Consider the following 25,826-nt stretch of genomic DNA (forward strand, 5'->3'; position numbering starts at 1 on the left):
ATAAAAATACACAACGGAAACTGCGTAAGTCAAACCGTCCAATCGGAAGGCTCTACTTAACCACGCCCCCTACTCACTTCCACCAATGCAAAGCGAACAGAACTGAGTAGGGGAGGGCGTAGCCTAACTAGTTTGCGAAGGACCCAAAGAAACGCAACGCAAATTCAATGAGAACATGTATGAGGCTTTAATAAAATCCCGGACGATTTTTAAATCCCGCCACACATTTTTTAAAAGTGTCTCAAAAAGAGGGCATGTCCGGGCAAAAGACGACGTCTGGTTACCCTACGTACGGGAAACCCATTTGATTCCTACCTGTAACACTGTTTAATAGTGGCCCAAATTGGTGGGCGCTATCCTGGTAATTTCTCTGCTTGAGAAATACGAAGTGTGGCGTGTGAGCGTGTGCATGGGTTGAATTGTGTGTGTCAAACGCCGAATGCGTGAGACTTGAGAGCCGTATATTATCCCGGATGATGACCGTTGCAGTTCAGCAAAAGAGGCGTAGAAGAAGAAGGGGGCCGGATGTTGACAGTAATGGTTGTGGAACTGCACAGCGCCGTATAACGAATGTATTAAATATGCAAATTTGATCGGACCTTACTGGAAGTATTACCCGACACAGTGGCGGGTGAAGTGGGACAATTCACCCGCCACCATACAAATCCACCCGCAAATAGCAGGTGGCGGGTGTTAATTTCCATCCCGGGTGTGTGCGTGTGCAGGCGTTATTCCATAGCCTGGTAATGTGTATACATGGATGGTAATATTCATAGTGGTTTAAATAATACATTTGATAATATTTCCCATCTTTGCTGCGCAAGAGTCTTGTTTGAAAGTTCAGTGATTGAAACCAAAAAAAAGCCTGGGTTATTGAAGTTTTAAGGTTCACACTGTCTTGCACCCAGCCGATGTCAAGTGGACCGGGTTGAATTCACTGCGGGTCTCTCTTCTTATATCCATTTTACCAAAGATCTTTTATAACTGTCCTTTTCAACACTCTCTGATCTCACTAAAGGCTAGCAGCAAGAAACGGCAATATCGACGTGATGCGCTATGCATAGAGAAGAAATAATACCAAGGTTGAATTTGCAACATTTTGCAACAAATGATTCTAAATCTGCCCATATATGTACACGTCAGATTTTTGCAACATACAGTAGAGGTACTATAAGCAATATGACGAGCAATATGCGGTGTAATATATAAGATGTGGAAATATAAAAAGCTGCATTACAGAAAGCCCATATGCTTTGCTTACGGTAGAGTCCCCACAAGTTGCTTTGACAAGCGAATAGTTATCACAAATAATTCTCGTTAGCACATACATGCATAGGCCTCAATTAGCCGCCAAATCAGGCCAAAACCAAAATGTATTTGATCCTGAACATGTTATTTGCCAAAACCCACAGCATACAGGTGTACCTTGAATCTAGATTAGGACATTTATTTTAGATGCAATTTTTTTCATATTTATGGGAATTCTATATTGCTCCCGACAGCAATATTAATAAATCAAATGCTGTGAGGGACCGTGAGACTGTCACAGGCCTGTCATAAACCATGCATTCTTCATTTGGCCCAAATTAAGGGATTGGGCAACCTTCCTACCCGTCTACCTACCTTCCCATGCACTCTGCAACTGCACTTATTGCGCATGACAGCTATCTTCCACTTGGCTAAGCCGACCTATGGCCAAAGCTAGAAAGCTAATCACATGATTTTGGTTTTGAAGGGAGGGCTTCAGAGAGAGATCTTATTTTTATGTTTGAGTACTTTGAAAAAAAAGTGTTACTGTGCTGTTAGAAAACACAATTAACTCTGGCTAAAGCGCAGTACCGCGGGCACACTGGAACTTGAGGTCAGATGGAGCGAAACGGGCTCCATGAATTTCAGAGTAACTAGTTGACTGTCAATTGCAGCTCTATTGATTTTAATTTAACACAGTCTCTATAATTATTTTTGAGCTTGAAAATTGTGATTTTTAAAAACAGAATAAGACATGCATATTTAAAAATATAAAATATATATTTGAAATCACATTTGAGCTGTTTCATTTCCAAATCTCCCCCCCACAAGAGTTCTCCAGGTGAATCTCCCAGGCTTGGCCCCCCCATAATATGCACAGCTTGTATTTTTGCCTCAATGCAGCCACCTTCTGGCAACTCCTGACTGATAGGATTCCTCTCGACACTTCTAAATGTGCTCAGAGCTATGAGGGATCTTAGGATGTGGAAATGTTGATGACTTGCTTTGACTCCCAGAAGTAGGAGGAGGATGCATAGGAAATCTCTCAAAGAGTAAGGTCACTTAGGACCATTGTCGTACTCTGAGGGTGCACTCACACTAGGCCATCTGGCCGTGGCCGTTGGCCGTCGCAACTGTGGCCTGGCCACGGTAGGCTCTTGTACATACGTCATCACGTTGTAACACGTCATCACCAAGCGTCCGCTGCATGAACCATAATAAAGTCTGCCGCTGTCACGTTAAAATTGTACCATGGGTGAAAATTGTACCGGCCTACTTCATCAGTTGTCCGTTGCCAGGCAACGGACAACAGATTACGTAAGGGGTTGTCCGTTGCCAGGCAGGTTTCAATCGCGCTCATGTTGCCGAAGACGAAATAATATAATACAGATAACGGATCGCTAGATAACACTTGTACTTTATATTTGTGTTGCATTTAATTGTTTAATCGAATTTAGCTAGTAAACTGTGTGTTTAATGTGTATCATAGTCTAGCTAACTTGTGTTAATTTAATTTCCTTAATTAAATTAAGAGAAAAGATTATAGGTAATAGATTTAAGCAATAGATCACGACAGGCTGTGGTATGTGCTCATTATACCACTGTTAAGGGGTGTTGTTCGGCCCGACGAGCAGCGGAGGGCCGGCGACCCCCTTTTATACAACAGTTACTATTATGGCAATACGAAAGTCAAAGACGCACTACATTTAAAAAAAAAAAAAAAGAAAGTCAAAATAGCTGTTTTATTAAAGAATACAAAAAAGTAGTCCCTCCTGGCTGCCTTCAAAATGCACGACGGTCGCTATGCAACACACTTTAGCGTCCCTCCGAGAGAAGGCTCGGCTAGAGCGGTTCGCCGGCAATTTATCCTATGGAGCAGTTCACTCACTGTGTGCCTAAGCTTTCGTTAGTCTCTCTATCGCCTTGCTCACTCCCGGAGTAACAACATTTACACCCTCTCCATCATTCAACATATTTTTAGGCTTCAGTGAACTGCGCTATTGCTTTAATACAACTACTTTTATACTTTGTAACCGTTTCTACTTCCAGGCGCGGAGTGATATGCAAACTTTCACAAAATAATTGGGCGTCATAGCAGTTATGTATACGCTCATTATACAACAGTTATGAACCAATCAGATCGCTGGATTTAAGCCACCCGTTGTATAAAGATAGATAGAAAGATGGGTAGATAGGTGAGCAGGCATTTACTAACTGGTAAATGTTTTTTATTATTATTATTCACGTTATCCCCATAACATTTAGCTATTACCGGTACTATGTAGGGAAATAGATAAATACAATGCAATACAATATACAAATATAAAGTTAGAAACGCTAATAAATGTAATTTGTAAAATAAGTGTTTTCTGTCTTGTCGCGCTCAATGCACGAGTTCGCGAATTTTCAAGAACCTTCCACGTCATTCGACGCGATCGTCGGTTGCCAGGCAGGTTTGGAATGGATTACTATGGATGACGTAGACTGGTACAATTTTCGCCCCCGCTACAATTTTAACGTGACACCGCCAGTCAGAGTTTTAACAACAATGGACAACAACACAGAGAACACACCAACAGTTGAACCGCTTGACGCAATGTTTACCGTTTAATGGGAAAGAAGGCTTGTCGCCTTTATTATGTCCGTGGTCGTCGCATGGACTATACGTCATCCAGCTCAAGTTGCGTAGCCGTGCGTGTGAGCGTGTCGGCTCATTAGCATCTGTAACGTAGCGGCCCGTACCCACCAAGAGGCCAAATTGGCCTGGCCTGGCCAGACTGGCCACACTCACACTGGCAGATTTCAGCAAGGTTAGGTGTGAAAACGGCCACGGCCACGGCCAGATGGCCTAGCTTGAGTGCACCCTGAGAGACTAGATAACTTCAAGCTGAAATCACTCCTTTTCAATAAAAATGTCACTTGTTCTTATTTTAGCATCATTAAACCATCATTTTAGTTATTTCAGAACCAAGCCCAGCCCTAGTTCTGTCAATTATGTGTTTTAATCTTCTCCGGAAGGGCCCTCTTCAAGGTCACAGAGGCCCTTAGCACTGCCTTGCTATGAGACACACAAGACAACATGCTCTTGTGTGTCCGGTGAGAGGCTTGATACGGTGTGATATTGTATTTATTTCATTTTTCAATTATTTATTATCATTAACATTTGATTTAAATTCACAAATAAATTGACAAAACATTGATCAGGTCAGCTATGAGGCTGACGGGTGCCTATACAACAGTTTTTTTTGCCAGCTAGTTTACTATTTTTTCAAACATCAGATTTATCTCTCAAACAACAGATTTATCTTTCTTGATCTAATTAATAAAATATTTGTAATTCATTCATATTCGGTCTATAAAACACAATTGTAAGAGAAAATCTGACCTTGGGTGACCTACAACATGTAACAGATTTAGCATTTCTACAAAACTGTATTTAACAACTATTTAACAACTAAATACACTTATATTAACATACACTTTTAGGCAATTGTCCATATAACAGATAGAAATATTATGCAAATGTTTTCAGACACTTTTCATTGTTATCGATGAAAAGTGTATATTTTGAAGCCCTCTTGAGTCGTTATTATCAAAAAAATTTTATTTATATATATATATATATATATATATATATATATATATATATATATATAAAGCTGTTATTTCTGCTTGAATAGTGCTACAAGACGTTGAGATATCTCTTGCATTTTAAATCCATACATGAGAGGATTGAAGAGAGGAGGAATCATAACATACAGGAGAGATACTATAAGACGAATAATATGCGGTATGCCAGAAGGGATTCTGGTTTGAATGACCTCAAACAAAATGATTATGGTGAAGTTCATCAATATAACAAGATGGGGGAGACACGTGTTAAGAGCTCCTCTCCTGAAATCTCTGGAGCTCCTCAGACAAATTATAAATATTCTTGTGTAAGAAAACAGAATAAATATAAGATGTGGCATTACCGAAAATACCATTACAAAAAATCCATATGCATTAATTACAGAAGAGTCCCCACACCCCGCTTTGACAAGGGAATAGTTATCACAGGTAATTCTCATTAACACAAACTTGCATAGGCCTAAATGAGCCGAATAAATCATGCCAATTCCCAATTTGCAAGTGGGCAAACAAATGGCCAAAACCAAAATTAATTTGACAATTTGTGGCCTAACCAAGGAGTGGTATTGGAGAGGTCTGCATATGGAAACATACCTATCAAAAGCCATCGCTGATAACAGTGTGAATTCGCAACCAGCGTACAAGTATATTAAAAAGCTCTGTAACCGGCAGGCAGGGAGGGATATTGTTTGGGTTGCTGAAAGTAGATCCACAAGAAGTTTGGGATAGATGGTCATGCTTCCAAATAGGGCGTTCATTAGCAAAGCAGCAACAAAAATATACATGGGTTTGTGAAGGCTTTCATGTACATAGATGACATATAAAACAATAGTATTACTGCAGATAATTAGAATGAAGAGCAGGAAAGTAATTGAGAAATATATACATCTATATTTTGAAAGCTGTACATGCCCTCCAAGTATAATATATGTAATGTTGTAATGAACATCCATCTGAAATCAAGGTTTGAGTGCAATTAAGGTATTGTCCTTCTGTTCTTTTTCTTTGCCTACATGCACAGAGGATATCTTAAACTGTGATAATTGAACTGTTATAGGAATATGGGAAGGTTACTGCTGTAATCGAGCACTTGAGAGCTTTTACAGCGGTCTGTTTTATTGTCTAGGATTGCCCTTTTTATTGTTTCCTCTTTTTCTGCTTGGATCTCATTATAATCCCTCCTTCGTGTCCAGTTCAACCAAACAGGTTTTACCTTTATCCCTGAGGATGAATTAGTATTGCAACATGTATACTCTATGCCTTGGATCATCGTTTATTATCAGGCTTTCTTAAACCAACCAAAATAATACAAATAATAAGCTAGGGGTCTAAGATAAGCAATATGCTATTGCTCAAAGAGACGCCTTGGTGATATGAGTGCATACTATCATCTATACTGAGCATAAACAAAACACATGTTAGTGTTTGAAAATATAAAATCCATATGCCACTAGATCCTAGAACCAAGTTTGTGGATCTACCAAACTTGGTTGACCTAGACATTTAAAGCATTGTTTTCTGCCTTCACATGACTTGGGGAAATGTGAGTTTTTTTAGCCTTTTAACTTTTGGGCACATTTAGTACAAAACCTTTCTTCTGACCTATATTAAGCGATCCTCAAAGTGTAGGCCGTTGCATGTTTAAAAGCTAATTGGCTTCGTATTGTATTGTCAATTCTAGGTTCTTCCGTTAACATAATGAGGGGTCTCATTCACAGCTATTTCCCAAACATCACAGCATACAGGTGTACCTTAAAGCTAGAGTAGGACATTTATTTTGGATAAATAAAATCAAATGCTCTGATAAAAAATAAGAAAAATGTCCAGTATTAGTGGCTTTCGCGGGCCTGTAATGAACTCACGGGAGCTCCAGGGTAACTCCCTCCGTCTGCTTTTCTGCGTATATGCTCTTTCAAATAAAGATCATATATAATATGATATTATTAATACGATAATATCATTATTAGTGATATTATTATTAATATATAATATCAGCGCCAAAAGCTTGTATGTATAGTTCAAAGGTTATTGACCTTTATGTCACGTGTTATGTCGAGCTCAGAGATGCAATGTCTGTGTATGGCTTTGATGAGTCCGAATGATAACAACCAGTAGTAATAATAATAATAATAATATCAGTCTTGTATTGCGCATTTCTAGGACCCAATGCGCTTCACAAAAGAAAAAATAAAGCAAAAGGGCTCAGAAAAACAAAACAAAACAAAAAAAAAGGATTCATGACAGCTGCCAAATTTGCTGGCCAGCTTTTCCTCAAAGCCCTCCCTTTAGGGTGCACTCACACTAGGCCATCTGGCCGTGGCCGTTTTCACACCTAACTATGCTCAACTGGCCCCATTGTTCTCTGGCCTGCATTCAGACTAGGCCGGCCGTGGCCGTTGGCCGTCGCAACTGTGGCCTGGCCACGGTAGGTTCTTGTACATATGTAATCACGTCGTAACACGTCATCACCAAGCGTCCGCTGCATGGACCATAATAATATAACATTTGTCCCGACACGCCATTGTTCGGTGGTGTCCTCGACTTTGCATATGGTCGCTGATTCTCCCAAATACATCGGAATTCTTGTGGGTCTTCTCCAACTGTGCCTGAATAGCATCATCTGCCCAAATGGCTAACAGACACTCGACTTCTCCATGGGACCAACGTGAACCTACAGTTGAACCGCTTGACGCCATGTTTACTGTTTAATGGGAAAGAAGGCTCGTCGCCTTTATTATGTCCATGGTCGTCGCAAGGACTATACGTCATCCATCAAGGTTGCGTAGCCGTGCGTGTGCGTGTGGCGGCTCATTAGCATCTGTACCGTGGCGGCCAGTACCGTAGCAGCACACCTCTCCTAAGTGGCCAAGTTGGCCTGGCCTGCCCTGGCCAGACTGGCCACACTCACACTGGCAGATTTGAGCACGGTTAGGTGTGAAAACGGCCAGATGGCCTTGTGTGAGTGCACCCTTAAAGTGTGGTCCTTTGGAAGCTTCATTTCAAGGGCTACGTAGCCCTACGTCTTGGCTCTAGCCCTTAAAGGTCCCATGACATGCTATTTTATTTATTCTTTAATCTAGGTATTAGTGGGCAACTAACACAGTATTCAAAGACGTTCCCGAAATTCAGCCGTGGAGTTACAGCCACTCCGAGCCAGTCGCACATTGAGCTTCCCCAAAATGCGCTGTTTTGGTGACTGTAGCTATAATGCAAATGAGGAGGAGCGAGGCGGGTCAAGGAGGAGGGTGGGGGAGTGGCCCTGAGCAGCTTGCAGCCACGGTACCATGCGCTCTGTTTACAGTGGATGTATCGCAATGGCGAGGCGCACACAGCCATGAGCCATGTTCTGTAAATATTCTATAACACAGTCCTGGAGCTCTATATCTAAATATTATCATATAGCCTGCATAGATATCTATATCATATAATATATATTATCACGGCCAAAAGCTGTGTGAGCCGATATTATGAATCTCAAACGACCGCGTTGGGTTCTCCGACGTTCCTGGTTCTTCAACGTCCACATCAATGTGAAGTAGACTGAACCGCGACAAGGAGGAGAAAGGGATTGTTGACGGGCAGCGCTTAGGCACCTCCGCCTCCGGTGGTGGTCCCTCAGCGGGGCTCAAGCGGGAGACAATCGCTGCCAACAATCCCTTTCTCCTCCATGTCGTGGTTCATGTTCTTGAGGGAGTCAAAGCCAAAGCCATTCTCAACCTTGGCTGAGATAACCTCCACACTACGAGTCTCGTTGTAGAAATACCAGAGACGAGAGTCCGACGTGTTATGCGCCATAACACCAAAAGCAGAACGGTTATCCAAATAACAAGGAAGTGTACAACACTTGCGTTACAGTCCTGGAGCTCTATATCATATAATACATAGATATCTATATCATATAATACATATTATCACGGCCAAAAGCTGTGTGCGCCTCCAGACGATATTATGAATCACAAACGACTTTGTCGGGTTCTGCGACGTCTCTGGTTCTTCCACTTTCACATCAACCTGAAGTCGACTGAACCGCTCGCTGCCTGCCGCCGGCGGCCCGCTGCCGGGCGATGGTGCCTCGTGGCAACCGGCGGCATGTCGCAGTTCATGTACTTTAGCGAGTCAAAGCCAAAGTTCCTTTCCCCCAATTCTTTCTCAACCATGGCTCAGATAACCCCCACGACAGTGTCGTTGTGGAAATACAAGAGACGTCAAAGAACCGACAAGAAACAGTGTGTGTATTCACACACACACACATGTGGCGCTCGCACGGTCGAGTCTCATTGGCGGGCCAACGTCTCTGGGCAGGCCAGGCAGAGTAAGGCGAGGAGCTTAGATGCTTTATGAGTTTATGACGTCCTAAACACAGACATTCCAAATCAGCGTGCTTGAGCCTCCGTTTTTTCAAAGGCGAGCAGAACAGCTAGTGCTCGTTTTACACCAAACGCAAGTTTTAGCCACTGAGGGACCATAGGCAGGCTAGGGGAACTCATATTTATGTTAGAAAACCTCATAAAGTGAGATTTTCATGTCATGGGACCTTTAACCCAAATGAGAATTGGGCCAGCCCTACCCCTACAAAAACAAGGGGGGGGGGGAAGGGGTAAGGGGTGGAAATGGGATTGGGCCTTAATGTGGGAAAAGACTGACTGGCATAAACTAGTAGAGCCAAATGATGCAGTCAAGGAGAAAGCACATTTCCTCATGCTTGGATGGTTTTCCTTTTATCAGTTCCAAAATTGTCCAGGAGCCCTGGACTTAAGCTCAATATCAGCCTGTATTATCAAAATCGTATCCGCCACTGCAGACTTGCTCAGGTGAAACAGTTCTGCAATTTTTGATGTGATTAAATCAACCTCAACATCTTCCCTAAATGTATAGCACATAAATGAAACGGCTCGAGTTAAGCGAAGTCTTGGAACCGTTGCTCAAAATCTGATGGACAATTTAAAACACATCAATGAAGTTTTAAATTAAATAGGGATGTTAGATGTTAAATAAAACTTTTTAATATATTTATCAAGTAGAACATGTGATCTACTTGCACTACCTTTGCGATCGACTAGTCGATCGCGACCGATGTAAAAAATCGTCGTGCAAAATCGCGATTTTATGTATATATTGTATTTATTACTTTTAATTATTCATTATTATCTTTATTAACATATGATTTAATTTGACAAATTAATTTATAAAACATATATTGGGTTAGATATGGAGCTGACAGGTGTTGGTTAAACAGTGTTTTTCGCCAGCTAGCTTAGTCTTCTTAAAACATCTGATTTATCTTTCTGGATCTAAGTACAAAATATGTGTGGAAAATGCAATATATCCAGTGAAGATATATAAAAATAAACAACCTTTAAAACACAATTTTAGGAGAAAACAACAACACATAACATATTTGACAAAATCTGTATTTATTTAACAAACACATCTTCAGAATTTAACACTTCAATTGACTTACACTTGTAATAATATGCAGTTTATATTTTGTGGGACACTATGAAAAAGTGAAAAGTACATGATTATTTGAATGTTTTGTATCATATCTGACCTGTAAGTAGGAACAAATATAACATAAGTCAAATTCTGTGACAGCCAATATTAAATAAATGACTTTAAAAAATAAACAACCCCAAAAATGCCACTCCCTCTCTGCTCCCTCCCACCCTATGAACTTCCACTCACATTATAGCCTGAATTTTACCTTTTTTAAGAGATAAAACATAATAATAATCAAACAAATAAAACACTAAAAGCAATTCAGAATCAGTCGTCCACATTTCAGATAAAGATGTATCTTATAAATCAAAAGTATTTTTTGTCAGTGGTATCCACTTTGTAGCAGCGTAATGTCAGTCAAATGCTGTTATTTCAGCCTGAATAGTTCTACAAGACATTGAGATATCTCTTGCATTTTAAATCCGTACATGAGAGGATTGAAGAGAGGAGGAATCACAACATACAGGAGAGATACTATAAGACGAACAATATGCGGTATGCCAGAGGGGATACGATTTTGAATGACTTCAAACATAATGATTATGGTAAAGTTCAGAAATATAACAAGGTGGGGGAGACAAGTGTTGAGAGCTCCTCTCCTGAAATCTCTGGAGCTCCTCAAACAAATTATCAATATTCTGGTGTAAGAAAACATAATAAATATCAGATGTGGAAATATAGAAAGTACCATTACAGAAAGTCCATATGCATTGCTTACGGTTGAATCCCCACACCCCGCTTTGACAAGGGAATAGTTATCACAAATAATTCTCGTTAACACAAACTTGCATAGGCCTAAACTAGCTGAATGAATAATGCCAATTCCCATTTTACAAATTGGCCAACAAAAGGCCAAAACCAACATTATTTTGACAATTTGTGGGCTGACAAGGGAGTGGTATTGGAGAGGTCTGCATATGGATACATACCTATCAAAAGCCATCGCTGACAAAAGTGTGAATTCACAAGCAGCATACACGTATATTAAAAAGCTCTGTAACCGGCAGGCAGGACGGGATATAGTTTGGGTTGCTGACAGCAGATCCACAAGGAGTTTGGGATAGACGGTTATGCTTCCAAATAGGGCGTTCATCAGCAAAGCAGCAACAAAAATATACATGGGTTTGTGAAGGCTTTCATGTACATAGATGACATATAAAACAATAGTATTACTGCAGATAATTAGAATGAAGAGCAGGAAAGTAATTGAGAAATATATATATCTATATTTTGAAAGCTGTACATGCCCTCCAAGTATAAGATATGTAATGTTGTAATGAACATCCATCTGAAATCAAATCTGCAATTAAGGTATTGTCCTTCTGTTCTTCTTCTTTGCCTAAATGCACAGAGGAAATCTTCAACGCTGATAATTGAGCCGTTCTAGGAATATGGGAAGGTTATCGAGCACTTGAGAGCTTTTTCAGCAGTCTGTTTGATGGTCTAGGATTGTTCTTTTTTATTGTTTCCTCTTCTCATTGGATCTCATTATAATCCCTCCTTCACGTCCAGTTTTACCCAAACAGGATGGACTTTTATCCCTGAGGATAAACTTGTATTGCATCATGTATATTCTAATGCAGGGGTGCACACACTTTTTTCGGCTTGCAATCTACTTTCAAAATTAGCAGGTCAAAACGATATGCCTACATTAAAAATGCATAATTTGGAATCAGGCTTCCAAATGACAATCAGTCATGGTGGAATGGTATTTGGTATACTGAAAGGGGACATATTATGAAAACAACACTTTTCCTGGGATTTTGGGTGTTGTTCTGTGATTCTGGTGCTCCCACAAGCATACAAACTTTGAAAAAAGTCTGTACATGATTTTTTGAGTGAAATCTGCATTTCTGAAAGTACCCTGCCTACAGATACCAAACGAGCAAGTCCGTTTCGGTGCCCCCTCCTACGTAGGAAGGGGGCACATTTGAGTATTACCTCCCACATCCCCACCCTCCTTCAATTAGAGCATAGCTAAGATTTGTGGACCATTAGACTGGCGCTGGGCGGAGAAGATGTTGGCGCATTTCAGAAGCAGGAGCTCGGCGGCAGTCCGGCAGCTCAGCTCCGGGAATACAATCCCTTTCTATGCCGGAGCTGTCGGACTGCCGCCAGAGCTTCGGTGGCAGCATCGGCAAGGGGATCTTGGCGGCTGTCCGGCAGCTCCGACGGAGAAGGGATTGCACTCCCGGAGCTGAGCTGCTGGGATGCCGCCGAGCTCCCCCCGCCGGAGCTGCCGGACAGCTGCTGAAGCTCCCCCACCGGAGCCGGGAGTACAATCCCCTTCCCGTCCATGTCGCGGTTAAATATGGACTTCAGAGAGTCAAGTCCAAAGTTCCTTTCCCCCAATTCTTCTCAACCATGGCCGTGATAACCCACTACGAGTCTTTACTTGTTGTGAAAGTACCAGAGACGTCAGAAGCAGTCTTTTTGATTCATAATATCGTCCGAGGCACCCATAGCTTTTGGCCTTGATATTAGATATATTATATAAATACCTATATATATATATATAATATTATTATTATATAGATATAGAGCTCCGGGACTCCGCAAATGGCAATAATCACTTCTCCTCCATGCTTTGATTCACTCTGGCAGCTCATTGGTCAATGGTCAGCAGCTCATTTGCATTAAAGCTACAGACAACAGAAACAGCGCATTCTGAAGATACAGAAACGGAGGGGAATAGAAGTAGGCAAGATTTTTTCTCCTAAAAGCTATTTCCAGCAAACAGCTTCAAAAACATGTTTTCTAGAACTCATACTATGTTTACTTCTTGGGAAAACACCATGATATGTCTCCTTTAATAATCTTAATGTGGGAAAAGGCTGTCTGACATAAATTAGTAGAGCCAAATAATGCAGTCAAGGAGGAAGCACATTTCCTCATGGTTCGATAGTTTCCTTTTATCAGTAAGTTCAAAAATTGTCCATGAGCCCTGGATTTAAGCTCAATATCAGCTTGTACTATCAAAGTCTCATCCTCCACTGCAGTCTTGCTCAGGTGAAACAGTGCTGCAATTTTTGATGCGAGTAAATCAACCTCAACATCTTCCCTAAATGGCTAGCACATAAATATAGACATTGTCTTGAGTAAAGCAAATTCTTGAAACTGTTGGTCCAAATCTTTTTTTTTTAATTTCATGCAATATACTTCCACTTCCTTTTACAATTAAAAATATTAAAGGCATTAAATCAATTGTTCAAAGAACAACAAAAAGTAAAGCATTTTGTGCAAAATTGCGATGTGATCTATACATTGTACTTATTACTTTAATTAATTATTATCTTTATTAACATTTTATTTAATTTTACAAATGAATTTAAAAACATATATTGGGTTCGATATGGAGCTGACAGGTGGTGGTTAAACTGTTATTTTCGCCAGCTAGCATAATCATTTTCAAACATCTGATTTATCTTTCTGGATCTAAGTATATGTGGTAAATTATTCAAATCCAGTGAAGCTATAAAAAGTAAACAATCTTGAAAAAACACAATTTTAGGAGAAAATCTAACCTGAGTTGACAAATAACACATAACAGAATTTACTAAATCAGTATTTATTTAACAAAAATATCTTCAGAATTTAAATAGATTTCAATTTACACACAATTGTAATAATTTGCAGTTAATATGTGGTGGGACATTAGGCTTAACAGCCTCATGAAAAAGAACAAGGGAAAAAAGTACATGTTTATTTGAATGTTTTTGATCATATTTGACCTGTAAGTAGGAACAAATAGTCACATTCTGTGACATTGCCAATAATATTATATCAATGTTTGACTTTAAAAATAAGCAACTCCAAAAATGCCACTCCCTCTCTGCTCCCTCCCTCTCTATGAACCTCCACTCACATTATAACCCCAGAATTTTTAATTTTTTGAGTTAGCAAACATAATAATAGTAATAATAATAAAATAAATAGCATGCAAAAATATATTGTCCACATTCCAGATAAACATGTTATGCACATCTTATCAATCAACATAATTGTTGTCAGTGGTGTTCCCTGTCTAGCAGCCTATTGTCTGTCAAATGCTGTTATTTCTGCTTGAATAGTGCGACAAGACGTTGAGATATCTCTTGCATTTTAAATCCATACATGAGAGGATTGAAGAGAGGAGGAATCACAACATACAGTAGAGATACTATAAGACGAACAATATGCGGTATGCCAGATGGGATACGATTTTGAATGACTTCAAACATAACGATAATGGTGAAGTTAAGAAATATAACAAGGTGGGGGAGACACGTGTTGAGAGCTCCTCTCCTGAAATCCCTGGAGCTCCTCAGACAAATAGAAAATATTCTTGCGTAAGAAAACATAATAAATATTAGATGTGGAAGTATAGAAAGTACCATTACACAAAACCCATAAGCATTGCTTATGATGGAGTCCCCACACCCCGCTTTGACAAGAGAATAGTTATCACAAGTTATTCTCATTATCACAAACTTGCATAGTCCTGCATTAGTTGACAAAATAATACCAATTCCAACTTTACAACTAGGCAAACAAAAAGCCAAAACCAAAATTAATTTGACAGTTTGTGTCCTGACAAGGGAGTGGTATTGGAGAGGTCTGCATATGGATACATACCTATCAAAAGCCATCGCTGACAACAGTGTGAATTCACAACAAGCATATACGTATATTAAAAAGCTCTGTAACCGGCAGGCAGGACGGGAAATAGTTTGGGTTGCTGACAGCAGATCAACAAGGAGTTTGGGATAGACGGTTATGCTTCCAAACAGGGCGTTCATAAGCAAAGCAGCAACAAAAATATACATGGGTTTGTGAAGGCTTTCATGGGCATAGATGACATATAAAACAACGGTATTACTGCAGATAATTAGAATGAAGAGTAGAAAAGTAATTGAGAAATAAAAATATCTATATTTTGAAAGCTGTACATGCCCCCCAAGGATAATACGTGTCATATTATCATCAACATCCATCTGAAGAAAATGCTTGAGTCCAATTAAGGAATTATCCTGTAAATTATCTTCTATGCGCCGAGTAGAGAAAAAAATTAAACAGGTGAATTTGAAGCTGTTCTTTGTTTATGGGAAGGTTGCTGCTGTTATGGATCCCTGTAGAGCTTTACAGCAGTCTAAATGTATTTGTTAGCTCATTTTATTGTTATCCCAGTGGATCTCATTATTATCCCTCCTTCATGTCCAGTTTTACCCAAAGAGGATGGACCTCTATCTCTCAGGATAATCTAGTATTGCGTCATTTATACTCTTAATGACGCAATACTAAACTTTTTGTGGATTTTTTATTTTGAAGACAACTTTTACTTTTGACTTCAGATTAAAACATTATTTATGTGGCTAGCTCGATGTTCACGTAATATAAATATATAAAAAGTCTTAATAAAGACCATTAAGACCTTATTTGTATACCATTGACAATAATTGATTAGCCACAGCTAGCCTCAGAAGTCTGATAATTTGTGTTAAAACTTTCATGACCGTATGTCGAAAGGTTCGGAGTTATGCTTCTTCAGGATTTTCAATCGGTCGCTGTAGCGATTGATTTTGGATGAACATAAGCCTATTTTATGACACTTTGAGGAACTCCTGAATCCGAATAACACGCCCTCTATGTTGGTGGCAGAGCTCGAGGTTGATGGTGTTTCGTCGTCAATTTCCCTGGTGGAGGTCACTGAGGTAGTCAAACATCTCCGCAGTGGCAAAGCCCCAGGGATTGATGAGATCCGGCCAGAAATGCTAAAGGCTCTGGGTGTTGAGGGGCTGTCATGGTTGACACACCTATTCAACATCGCGTGGGAGTCGGGTACAGTGCCAAAGGAGTGGCAAACCGGGGTGGTGGTTCCCCTGTTCAAAAAGGGGGACCAGAGAGTGTGTGCCAATTACCGGGGTATCACACTTCTCAGCCTCCCTGGTAAAGTCTACTCCAAGGTGCTGGAAAGGAGGGTTCGGCCGATCGTCGAACCTCAGATTGAAGAGGAACAATGCGGTTTTCGCCCCGGACGTGGAACTACGGACCAGCTCTTCACTCTCGCAAGAATCCTGGAGGGGGCCTGGGAGTATGCCCATCCGGTCTACATGTGTTTTGTGGATCTGGAGAAGGCGTATGACCGGGTCCCCCGGGAGAAACTGTGGGAGGTGCTGCGGGAGTATGGGGTAAGGGGGTCTCTCCTCAGGGCCATCCAATCTCTGTACTCCCAAAGCGAGAGCTGTGTTCGCGTCCTCGGCAGCCAGTCAGTTTCGTTCTCAGTGGATGTTGGTCTCCGCCAGGGCTGCGCCTTGTCACCAATCCTGTTTGTGATATACATGGACAGGATATCGAGGCGTAGTCGTGGTGGGGAGGGGTTGCAGTTCGGTGGTCTGAGGATCTCGTCACTGCTTTTTGCAGATGATGTGGTCCTCATTGGATCATCGGCCTGTGACCTTCAGCACTCACTGGATCGGCTGGCGGCCGAGTGTGAAGCGGCTGGGATGAGGACCAGCACCGCTAAATCTGAGGCCATGACTCTTAGCAGGAAACCGGTGGATTGCTTACTCCGGGTAGGAAATGAGTCCTTAGCCCAAGTGAAGGAGTTCAAGTACCTCGGGGTCTTGTTCGCGAGGGAGGGTACTATGGAGCGTGAGTTTGGCCGGAGAATCGGAGCAGCAGGGGTGGTATTGCGTTCGCTTTACCGCACCGTTGTTACGAAAAGAGAGCTGAGCCGCAAGGCAAAGCTCTCGATCTACCGGCCGATCCTCGTTCCTATCCTCACCTATGGTCATGAGGGTTGGGTGATGACCGAAAGGACGAGATTGCGGGTACAAGCGGCCGAGATGAGTTTTCTCAGAAGGGTGGCTGGCGTCTCCCTTAGGGATAGGGTGAGAAGCTCAGCCATCCGTGAGGAACTCGGATTAGAGCCGCTGCTCCTTTACTTAGAAAGGAGTCAGCTGAGGTGGTTCGGGCATCTGGCAAGGATGCCCACTGGGCGCCTCCCTTGGGAGGTGTTTCAGGCACGTCCAGTGGGGAGGAGACCTCGGGGAAGACCCAGGACTAGGTGGAGAGATTATATCTCAACACTGGCCTGAGAACGCCTCGGGATCCCCCCGTCAGAGCTGGTCAATGTGGCCCGGGAAAGGGAAGTCTGGGGCCCCCTGCTTGAGTTGCTCCCCCCGCGACCCGACCCCGGATAAGCGGATGACGATGAGATGAGATAAGCCTATTTAAACTTGACCTATGTTCCTTTACACCAACTTTGGTGATGATTGCCATAATTTAACCCCGCCTTGATTGGGGTAAAAATTTGGTTACAGGTTATGGTAATAACCTTGTGACATCGTGAAGCAGATTGGTTCACCATGAAGCGACACATTCGTGGGCGAACCTTCATGACCATAGGTGAAAGTGGTTAGAAATTATCACCATCCAAAGTTTCTATTATCAGTTAATGAATGTAGCACACCATATCGCCGAACTTGGATCTGAAACTTTGGAGAAATTCATCTTCACCCATTTGCCTTTGACTACACCAAGTTTGATGATGGTTGGGTTAAAGGTCCCATGGCATGCTACTTTATGGATGCTTTAATATAGATATTAGTGGGCCCCTAACACAGTATTTGAAAATTCGTTCCCTAAATTCAGCCGTGGTGCAGAATTGCAGCCTCTACGAGCCAGTCGCACATTGAGCTTTCCCCAAACGCAATGTTTCGGTGTCTGTAGCTTTAATGCAAATACAATTGTAATAATTTGCAGTTAATATGTTGTGGGACATTAGGCTTAACAGCCTGATGAAAAAGAACAAGGGAAAAAAGTACATGTTTATTTGAATGTTTTTGATCATATTTGACCTGTAAGTAGGAACAAATAGTCACATTCTGTGACATTGCCAATAATATTATATAAATGTTTGACTTTAATAATAAGCAACTCCAAAAATGCCACTCCCTCTCTGCTCCCTCCCTCTCTATGAACCTCCACTCACATTATAACCCCAGAATTTTTCATTTTTTGAGTTAGCAAACATAATAGTAATAATAATAAAATAAATAGCATACAAAAATATATTGTCCACATTCCAGATAAACATGTTATGCACATCTTATCAATCAACATAATTGTTGTCAGTGGTGTTCCCTGTCTAGCAGCCTATTGTCTGTCAAATGCTGTTATTTCTGCTTGAATAGTGCTACAAGACGTTGAGATATCTCTTGCATTTTGATTCCATACATGAGAGGATTGAAGAGAGGAGGAATCACAACATACAGTAGAGATACTATAAGACGAACAATATGCAGTATGCCAGATGGGATACGATTTTGAATGACTTCAAACATAACGATAATGGTGAAGTTAAGAAATATAACAAGGTGGGGTAGACACGTGTTAAGAGCTCCTTTCCTGAAATCCCTGGAGCTCCTCAGACAAATGATTAATATTTTCGTGTAAGAAAACACAATAAATATTAGATGTGGCACTATAGAAAGTACCATTACAAAAAGCCCATATGCATTAATTACACTAGAGTCCCCACAACCTGCTTTGACAAGGGAATAGTTATCACAGGTAATTCTCGTTAACACAAACTTGCATAGCCTTAAACTAGCCGAAGGAATAATGCCAATTCCCATTTTGCAAATAGGCAAACAAAAGGCCAAAACCAAAATTAATTTGACAGTTTGTGTCCTAACTAGGGAGTGGTATTGGAGAGGCCTGCATATGGAAACATACCTATCAAAAGCCATCGCTGACAACAGTGTGAATTCGCAACCAGCATACAAGTATATTAAAAAGCTCTGTAACCGGCAGGCAGGGCGGGATATAGTTTGGGTTGCTGAAAGTAGATCCACAAGAAGTTTGGGATAGACGGTTATGCTTCCAAATAGGGCGTTCATCAGCAAAGCCGCAACAAAAATATACATGGGTTTGTGAAGGCTTTCATGGACGTAGATGACATATAAAACAACAGTATTACTGCAGATAATTAGAATGAAGAGCAGGAAAGTAATTGAGAAATATAAATATCTATATTTTGAAAGCTGTACATGCCCTCCAAGTATAAGATATGTAATGTTGTAATGAACATCCATCTAGAATCAATGTTTGAGTGCAATTAAGGTATTGTCCTTCTGTTCTACTTCTTTGCCTCGGTGCACAGAGGATATTTTAAACAGTGATAATTTAACCGTTCTAGGAAGGTTGCTGCTGTTATCGATCACTGAAGAGCTTTTACAGGAGTCCAAGTAAGATTGTTAGACGGTTTGCTGATTTATTGTTTTCTCCTATTCACATTGGGTCTCATTATAATCCCTCCTTCTTGTCCAGTTTTAACCAAACAGGATGGACCTTTATCCCTGAGGATAATTAATTATTGCATCATGTATAGTCTAACACCTTTGTTTATTGTTATTGTCTTATTTATTATTATTATTTAAAAACACAAATAGTACAAATAATTGTTTGGCCTTCAAGCAGCATTTTGTTTGCTCATAGGCACGCCTTGATGATATGTATCTGTAATGAGCCTACAAACGCCAGAGTGCTAATTATACTGTGCCAATTAATACAGGTCAACATTTTGATTAACCATTTACATTTTTTTATGGTTAGATTTAATTGAACCATCAAAAAAGTCACACTAACCATAAATTTCACACCCTGCAACTTAGAACATAAAGGTACAGACATATCCAAAAAAATTATTACATCATGGAATGTAATTATCGGTAGGTGAGTGCTGCATGCAGCGCTCAACCATTGTACTTCTTAAAGGAGACGTATTATAGTGTTTTCCCAACAAGTAAACATAGTATTTGAGTTCCAGAAAACATTTTTTTGAAGCTGTTTGCTGGAAATAGCTTTTAAGAAAAAAGATCTCGCCTACCACTATTCCCCTCTGTTTCAGTCCCTTCAGAATGCGCTGTTTCTGGTGTCTGTAGCTTTAATGCAAATGAGCTGCTGCCCATTGACCAATGAGCTGTCAGACTGAACCACAGCAAGGAGGAGAAGGGATTGTTGCCGTTTGCAGACTCCTGGAGCTCTATATCTATATCCTATAATATAATATAATAATCATAATATTATATGTGGGTATTTATATTATATTATATCTAATATCACGGCCAAAAGCTATGTGCGTCTCAGATGATATTATGAATCATAAAAACTGCTTCTGACGTCTCTCGCACTTCCACAACAAGTAAAGACTCGTAGTGGGGGATATTTCGGCCATGGTTGAAGGAATTTGGGGAAAGGAACTTTGGCCTTGACTCTCTGAAGTCCATGAACCGCGACATGGAGGAGAAAGGGATTGTAATCCGGGAGCTGATCTGACTGCCGCTGAGACCTACCCCCGCCGGACCTGCCAACTTCGACGGCAGATCAGCTCCCGGAGTACACCGCCGGAGCTGCCGGACGGCTTCGACAGTGTCGGGCGGAGGTAGCTCGGCGGACAATATTTTGTAAGAATCTTTATCGTGAACTCAGTTTTTCGAGGTGGGGAACAGATGATCCTGAACACCACTTTTTACCACCACAGCTTGTGGGCCTTTGTTTCAATTCACACTTATTTCTTACCTAATATACAATATTATTCACACAAAACCAATATTCCTCAACCATCATCTCTTTTAGTGAACATGTTTTGTGTTTACAAATAATGTTTTAGGAAACAATAATTTAACTCAATGCAGGGGAATAATATTTAAAAGTAACAATTTCAGTCAAAGCTAGGCTAGGCAGATTCTTTTAGAAGCATTTTTTGTAGTGGTGGGCATAGATTTTTTTTTTAATCTAGATTAAAATGGCAAACGGCAAAAAATAATTTTGTTTACCTTGACAGCGGTCAATTATACTTGGCAACGGTGAATTATCAAATATAATTCACCGCCGGAAGTTGTGAAGTGCCCATGCAAGTGAACGGAGCATAAACAAAAATAATTGACAGCTCAACGTTGGGAAGGCCCATGCAAGTGAATGGAGCAGTCTACAGCATTGAGAAGCGCTGTGTAATAATCCATGATGTAAGGTTTAGAAGTTAAATATTTGAAAGTTGTAGAATAAATTAATCTAATTTATATTGGAGTTAATTTGCTAGAAATGTACTTGCAATGTTTAGTCAGTTAATCATTTACGTATTTGTTACACAATTATTACTTACATATTTACATGTTTACATATTTAACACAATCAGGATATTCAGTTGAATCTGCCGCTCTGATTCCCTCACGTTTACCTCAGTCTAAATTCTAGCTTCTGATTGGTTAGTTCAGTAACGTGATGGGTTCGAACAAGGAAGTGTTTGAAAATAGAAGAAGGGCGATATTTTTTTTATCGCCTGATAAAAAAAATTGCGTTAACGCAGCCGTTAAAACCGATAACGGCCCACCACAAATTTTTTGTCATGTTTAGTAAGCAACTTTACGTCCCTATAGAAATTAATAAATGAAATTCAAAACCGGCATTTGTTACCATGGCAGGCCTTTCATGGATTATATTGAATTGAAGGTTTCAGTCAGAGGTTACTGACTCACTTTATTTTCTTGATCACCGCTTTGCATGTTCTTGGTCGATATTTTTTGTTTTTATTATCACTATTGTGTTCTGCACATACATGGCTTCTTGAATCCTATGCGCCAAGGGACTTGGGTCCAGCGGAGCTAAAAAAAATCAGGCTTGGCTATCTGCTTTACTTTAGTCCATTAGGAAAAGCATTGACGACGGAGCCTTTAGATTAAATAGAATGATAGCAATGTTAATATAAACCTCGTTCTATGAATTTAGGCCAATCCCCATCGTGTTTCCAACCTGCTGTAACCCTCCATTGCTGAAAGAATACTCTTGAGGACAAGTGCCACTCTGCCCCGGCATTATATACTGTGGCACTCAGGGCTTTGCTCTGCTCTTTTGAAAGGGCAATTAATAACTTCCATGAGACAAGCTACAGATTTAACCCATGCAGGTTATCTTTATTGCAGGGCCAAAATGAAAAAGGGGGTGGGGATCAAAAACGTAACATAGGTTCTTCCCGGATCGGGGTACCCTTTAGCTGGGGAAATCACTCCTTGGTTAGGGACTGGGGAGGGGGAAAACACAGGACAGCAGTCATGAACAGTCCAACCCAGGGAAAAGGGGTTAGCTGCGGCTATCTTCCTTAGCTCCTCTTCTCTCTAAAGAGTCTTTAAAAGACAGCCAGCCTTCACGTAATCCCCAGGGTTCTTCTTTATTAATGTTCAAACAGAGGCCTCTTACCGCACTCGGCAGGCTACGAGGTCCCACACCTCTCGCTTCGGTAGCCACTGGCCGGCTTGAATAGGCCGGGAGTTGGTTGCTTCTTCCAGGACCGCAGAAGCTGCGGTATTTGGACTGCATTTTATTTAGATTCAGAACCTAATCTATAATTTGACATAGATTGTGTCGGATTGCGATCTGACCGGTGGTTAAACGAGTTATGTTTTTCACCACCTAGCATGCCCTTCTTAAATCAGACTAATCTTCAGGCTTATCTGACTAACCCTGGATCTAGCTTCTCCATATATGGGATAATTTATTTATTTACAGTGATAATATAAAAAGTTAACAATATATAAAAAGCAATTGTGTAACAAATATTAATAGTTAAATATACTTGTACTTACACACACTTCAAAGTATGCAGTTATTATGTTGAGTGAATAATAACACAAAATAAAATGCCACGGATGAGCATATGTATATTTGATTGTATATTACCATATCTCCCTTTTAATAAAGAACAAATATTAGAAGTCCCACTCTGTTATGGCCAACAAGGTCAAATAAAGGAAAAACCTTTTGAGAGTATGGAGTAGTATTTGAGAGTTTTAAAAAGAGATAGCAGAAGGCTACTTTGAAAATACACAACCAGAAACACTTCTCTCCCTCCATTTCTCCATATTCCATATTGTCACCTACAGAACCATGCACAACATGCAGGCACTGAACTAACTAATAGATGACAGATGCATTTCTAACAAATTCCACACTTATTATGTTTCTAAGTTATGCACAACATCTTATCTAACAACAATATTTAGTTTTATTTGACAAAAGTATATATTTAGCAGTCCTCTGTCTACTAGCACATCATCTGACAATTTTTTTTTTATTTCAGCTTGAATAGTACTACAAGATGTTGAGATATCTCTTGCATTTTAAATCCATACATGAGAGGATTGAAGAGAGGAGGAACCACAACGTACAGAAGAGACACTATAAGACGAACAATATGCGGTATACCAGAAGGGATTCTTGTTTGAATAATTTCAAACATTATGATAATGGTGAAGTTCAGAAATATAACAAGGTGGGGGAGACACGTGTTGAGAGCTCCTCTCCTGAAATCCCTGGAGCTCCTCAGACAAATAGAAAATATTCTTGCGTAAGAAAACATAATAAATATTAGATGTGGAAGTATAGAAAGTACCATTACACAAAGCCCATAAGCATTGCTTATGGTGGAGTCCCCACACCCCGCTTTGACAAGAGAATAGTTATCACAAGTAATTCTCATTATCACAAACTTGCATAGTCCTGCATTAGTTGACAAAATAATAGCAATTCCAATTTTACAACTAGGCAAACAAAAAGCCAAAACCAAAATTAATTTGACAGTTTGTGTCCTGACAAGGGAGTGGTATTGGAGAGGTCTGCATATGGATACATACCTATCAAAAGCCATCGCTGACAACAGTGTGAATTCACAACTAGCATATACGTATATTAAAAAGCTCTGTAACCGGCAGGCAGGACGGGAAATAGTTTGGGTTGCTGACAGCAGATCAACAAGGAGTTTGGGATAGACGGTTATGCTTCCAAACAGGGCGTTCATAAGCAAAGCAGCAACAAAAATATACATGGGTTTGTGAAGGCTTTCATGGGCATAGATGACATATAAAACAACAGTATTACTGCAGATAATTAGAATGAAGAGTAGAAAAGTAATTGAGAAATAAAAATATCTATATGTTGAAAGCTGTACATGCCCCCCAAGGATAATACGTGTCATATTATCATCAACATCCATCTGAAGAAAATGCTTGAGTCCAATTAAGGAATTATCCTGTAAATTATCTTCTATGCGCCGAGTAGAGAAAAAAACTAAACAGTGGAATTTGAAGCTGTTCTTCGTTTATGGGAAGGTTGCTGCTGTTATGGAGCCCTGTAGAGCTTTACAGCAGTCTAAATGTAGTTGTTAGCTCATTTTATTGTTGTCCCAGTGGATCTCATTATTATCCCTCCTTCATGTCCAGTTTTACCCAAAGAGGATGGACCTCTATATCTCAGGATAATCTAGTATTGCGTCATTTATACTCTTAATGACGCAATACTAAACTTTTTGTGGATTTTTTATTTTGAAGATAACTTTTACTTTTGACTTCAGATTAAAACATTATTTATGTGGCTAGCTCGATGTTCACGTAATATTTAAACTTTAAGTAAAGTTGCAAGCAGCATTTAATGGGGCCAAGTCTTAACAGAGACCATTAAGACCTTATTTTTATACCATTGACAATAATTGATTAGCTACAGCTAGCCTCAGAAGTCTGATAATTTGTGTTGAAACTTTCATGACCGTATGTCGAAAGGTTCGGAGTTATGCTTCTTCAGGATTTTCAATCGGTCGCTGTAGCGATTGATTTTGGATGAACATAAGCCTATTTTATGACACTTTGAGGATCTCCTGAATCCGAATAACACGCCCTCTATGTTGGTGGCAGAGCTTGAGGTTGATGGTGTTTCGTCGTCAATTTCCCTGGTGGAGGTCACTGAGGTAGTCAAACATCTCCGCAGTGGCAAAGCCCCAGGGATTGATGAGATCCGGCCAGAAATGCTAAAGGCTCTGGGTGTTCTGGGTCTGTCATGGTTGACACACCTATTCAACATCGCGTGGGATGTTGAATAGGTGTGTCGCGTGGGATGTTGAATCCCACGCGATTCAACATCGCGTGGGAGTCGGGTACAGTGCCAAAGGAGTGGCAAACCGGAGTGGTGGTTCCCCTGTTCAAAAAGGGGGACCAGAGAGTGTGTGCCAATTACCGGGGTATCACACTTCTCAGCCTCCCTGGTAAAGTCTACTCCAAGGTGCTGGAAACGAGGGTTCGGCCGATCGTCGAACCTCAGATTGAAGAGGAACAATGCGGTTTTCGCCCTGGACGTGGAACTACGGACCAGCTCTTCACTCTCGCAAGAATCCTGGAGGGGGCCTGGGAGTATGCCCATCCGGTCTACATGTGTTTTGTGGATCTGGAGAAGGCGTATGACCGGGTCCCCCGGGAGAAACTGTGGGAGGTGCTGCGGGAGTATGGGGTAAGGGGGTCTCTCCTCAGGGCCATCCAATCTCTGTACTCCCAAAGCGAGAGCTGTGTTTGCGTCCTCGGCAGCCAGTCAGTTTCGTTCTCAGTGGATGCTGGTCTCCGCCAGGGCTGCGCCTTGTCACCAATCCT

General features: G+C 40.7%; 4 protein-coding genes across 5 annotated transcripts in view; 1 reads left to right on the forward strand and 3 right to left on the reverse strand.

Annotated features, from left to right (window-relative positions):
- The window catches only part of LOC130388855 (Fanconi anemia group A protein), a 98,894-nt gene that overhangs the window by 54,570 nt on the left and 18,498 nt on the right, over positions 1-25,826 (forward strand). The gene's annotated exons all lie outside the window — the stretch shown is intronic.
- On the reverse strand, positions 4,911-5,863 carry LOC130388861 (olfactory receptor 52K1-like). Its single transcript, XM_056598427.1, has one exon. It carries the CDS (start codon positions 5,829-5,831, stop codon positions 4,911-4,913), a length of 921 nt encoding a protein of 306 aa, XP_056454402.1. The 5' UTR covers positions 5,832-5,863.
- Positions 14,430-15,350, reverse strand: LOC130388867 (olfactory receptor 52H1-like). Its single transcript, XM_056598432.1, has one exon. It carries the CDS (start codon positions 15,348-15,350, stop codon positions 14,430-14,432), a length of 921 nt encoding a protein of 306 aa, XP_056454407.1.
- Positions 18,503-19,454, reverse strand: LOC130388865 (olfactory receptor 52E4-like). The gene has a single exon (XM_056598430.1). The coding sequence runs from the start codon at positions 19,452-19,454 to the stop codon at positions 18,534-18,536; it is 921 nt and encodes a 306-aa protein (XP_056454405.1). The 3' UTR covers positions 18,503-18,533.

The sequence above is a fragment of the Gadus chalcogrammus genome, chromosome 9 (assembly GCF_026213295.1).
Source record: "Gadus chalcogrammus isolate NIFS_2021 chromosome 9, NIFS_Gcha_1.0, whole genome shotgun sequence".
Lineage (NCBI taxonomy): Eukaryota > Metazoa > Chordata > Actinopteri > Gadiformes > Gadidae > Gadus > Gadus chalcogrammus.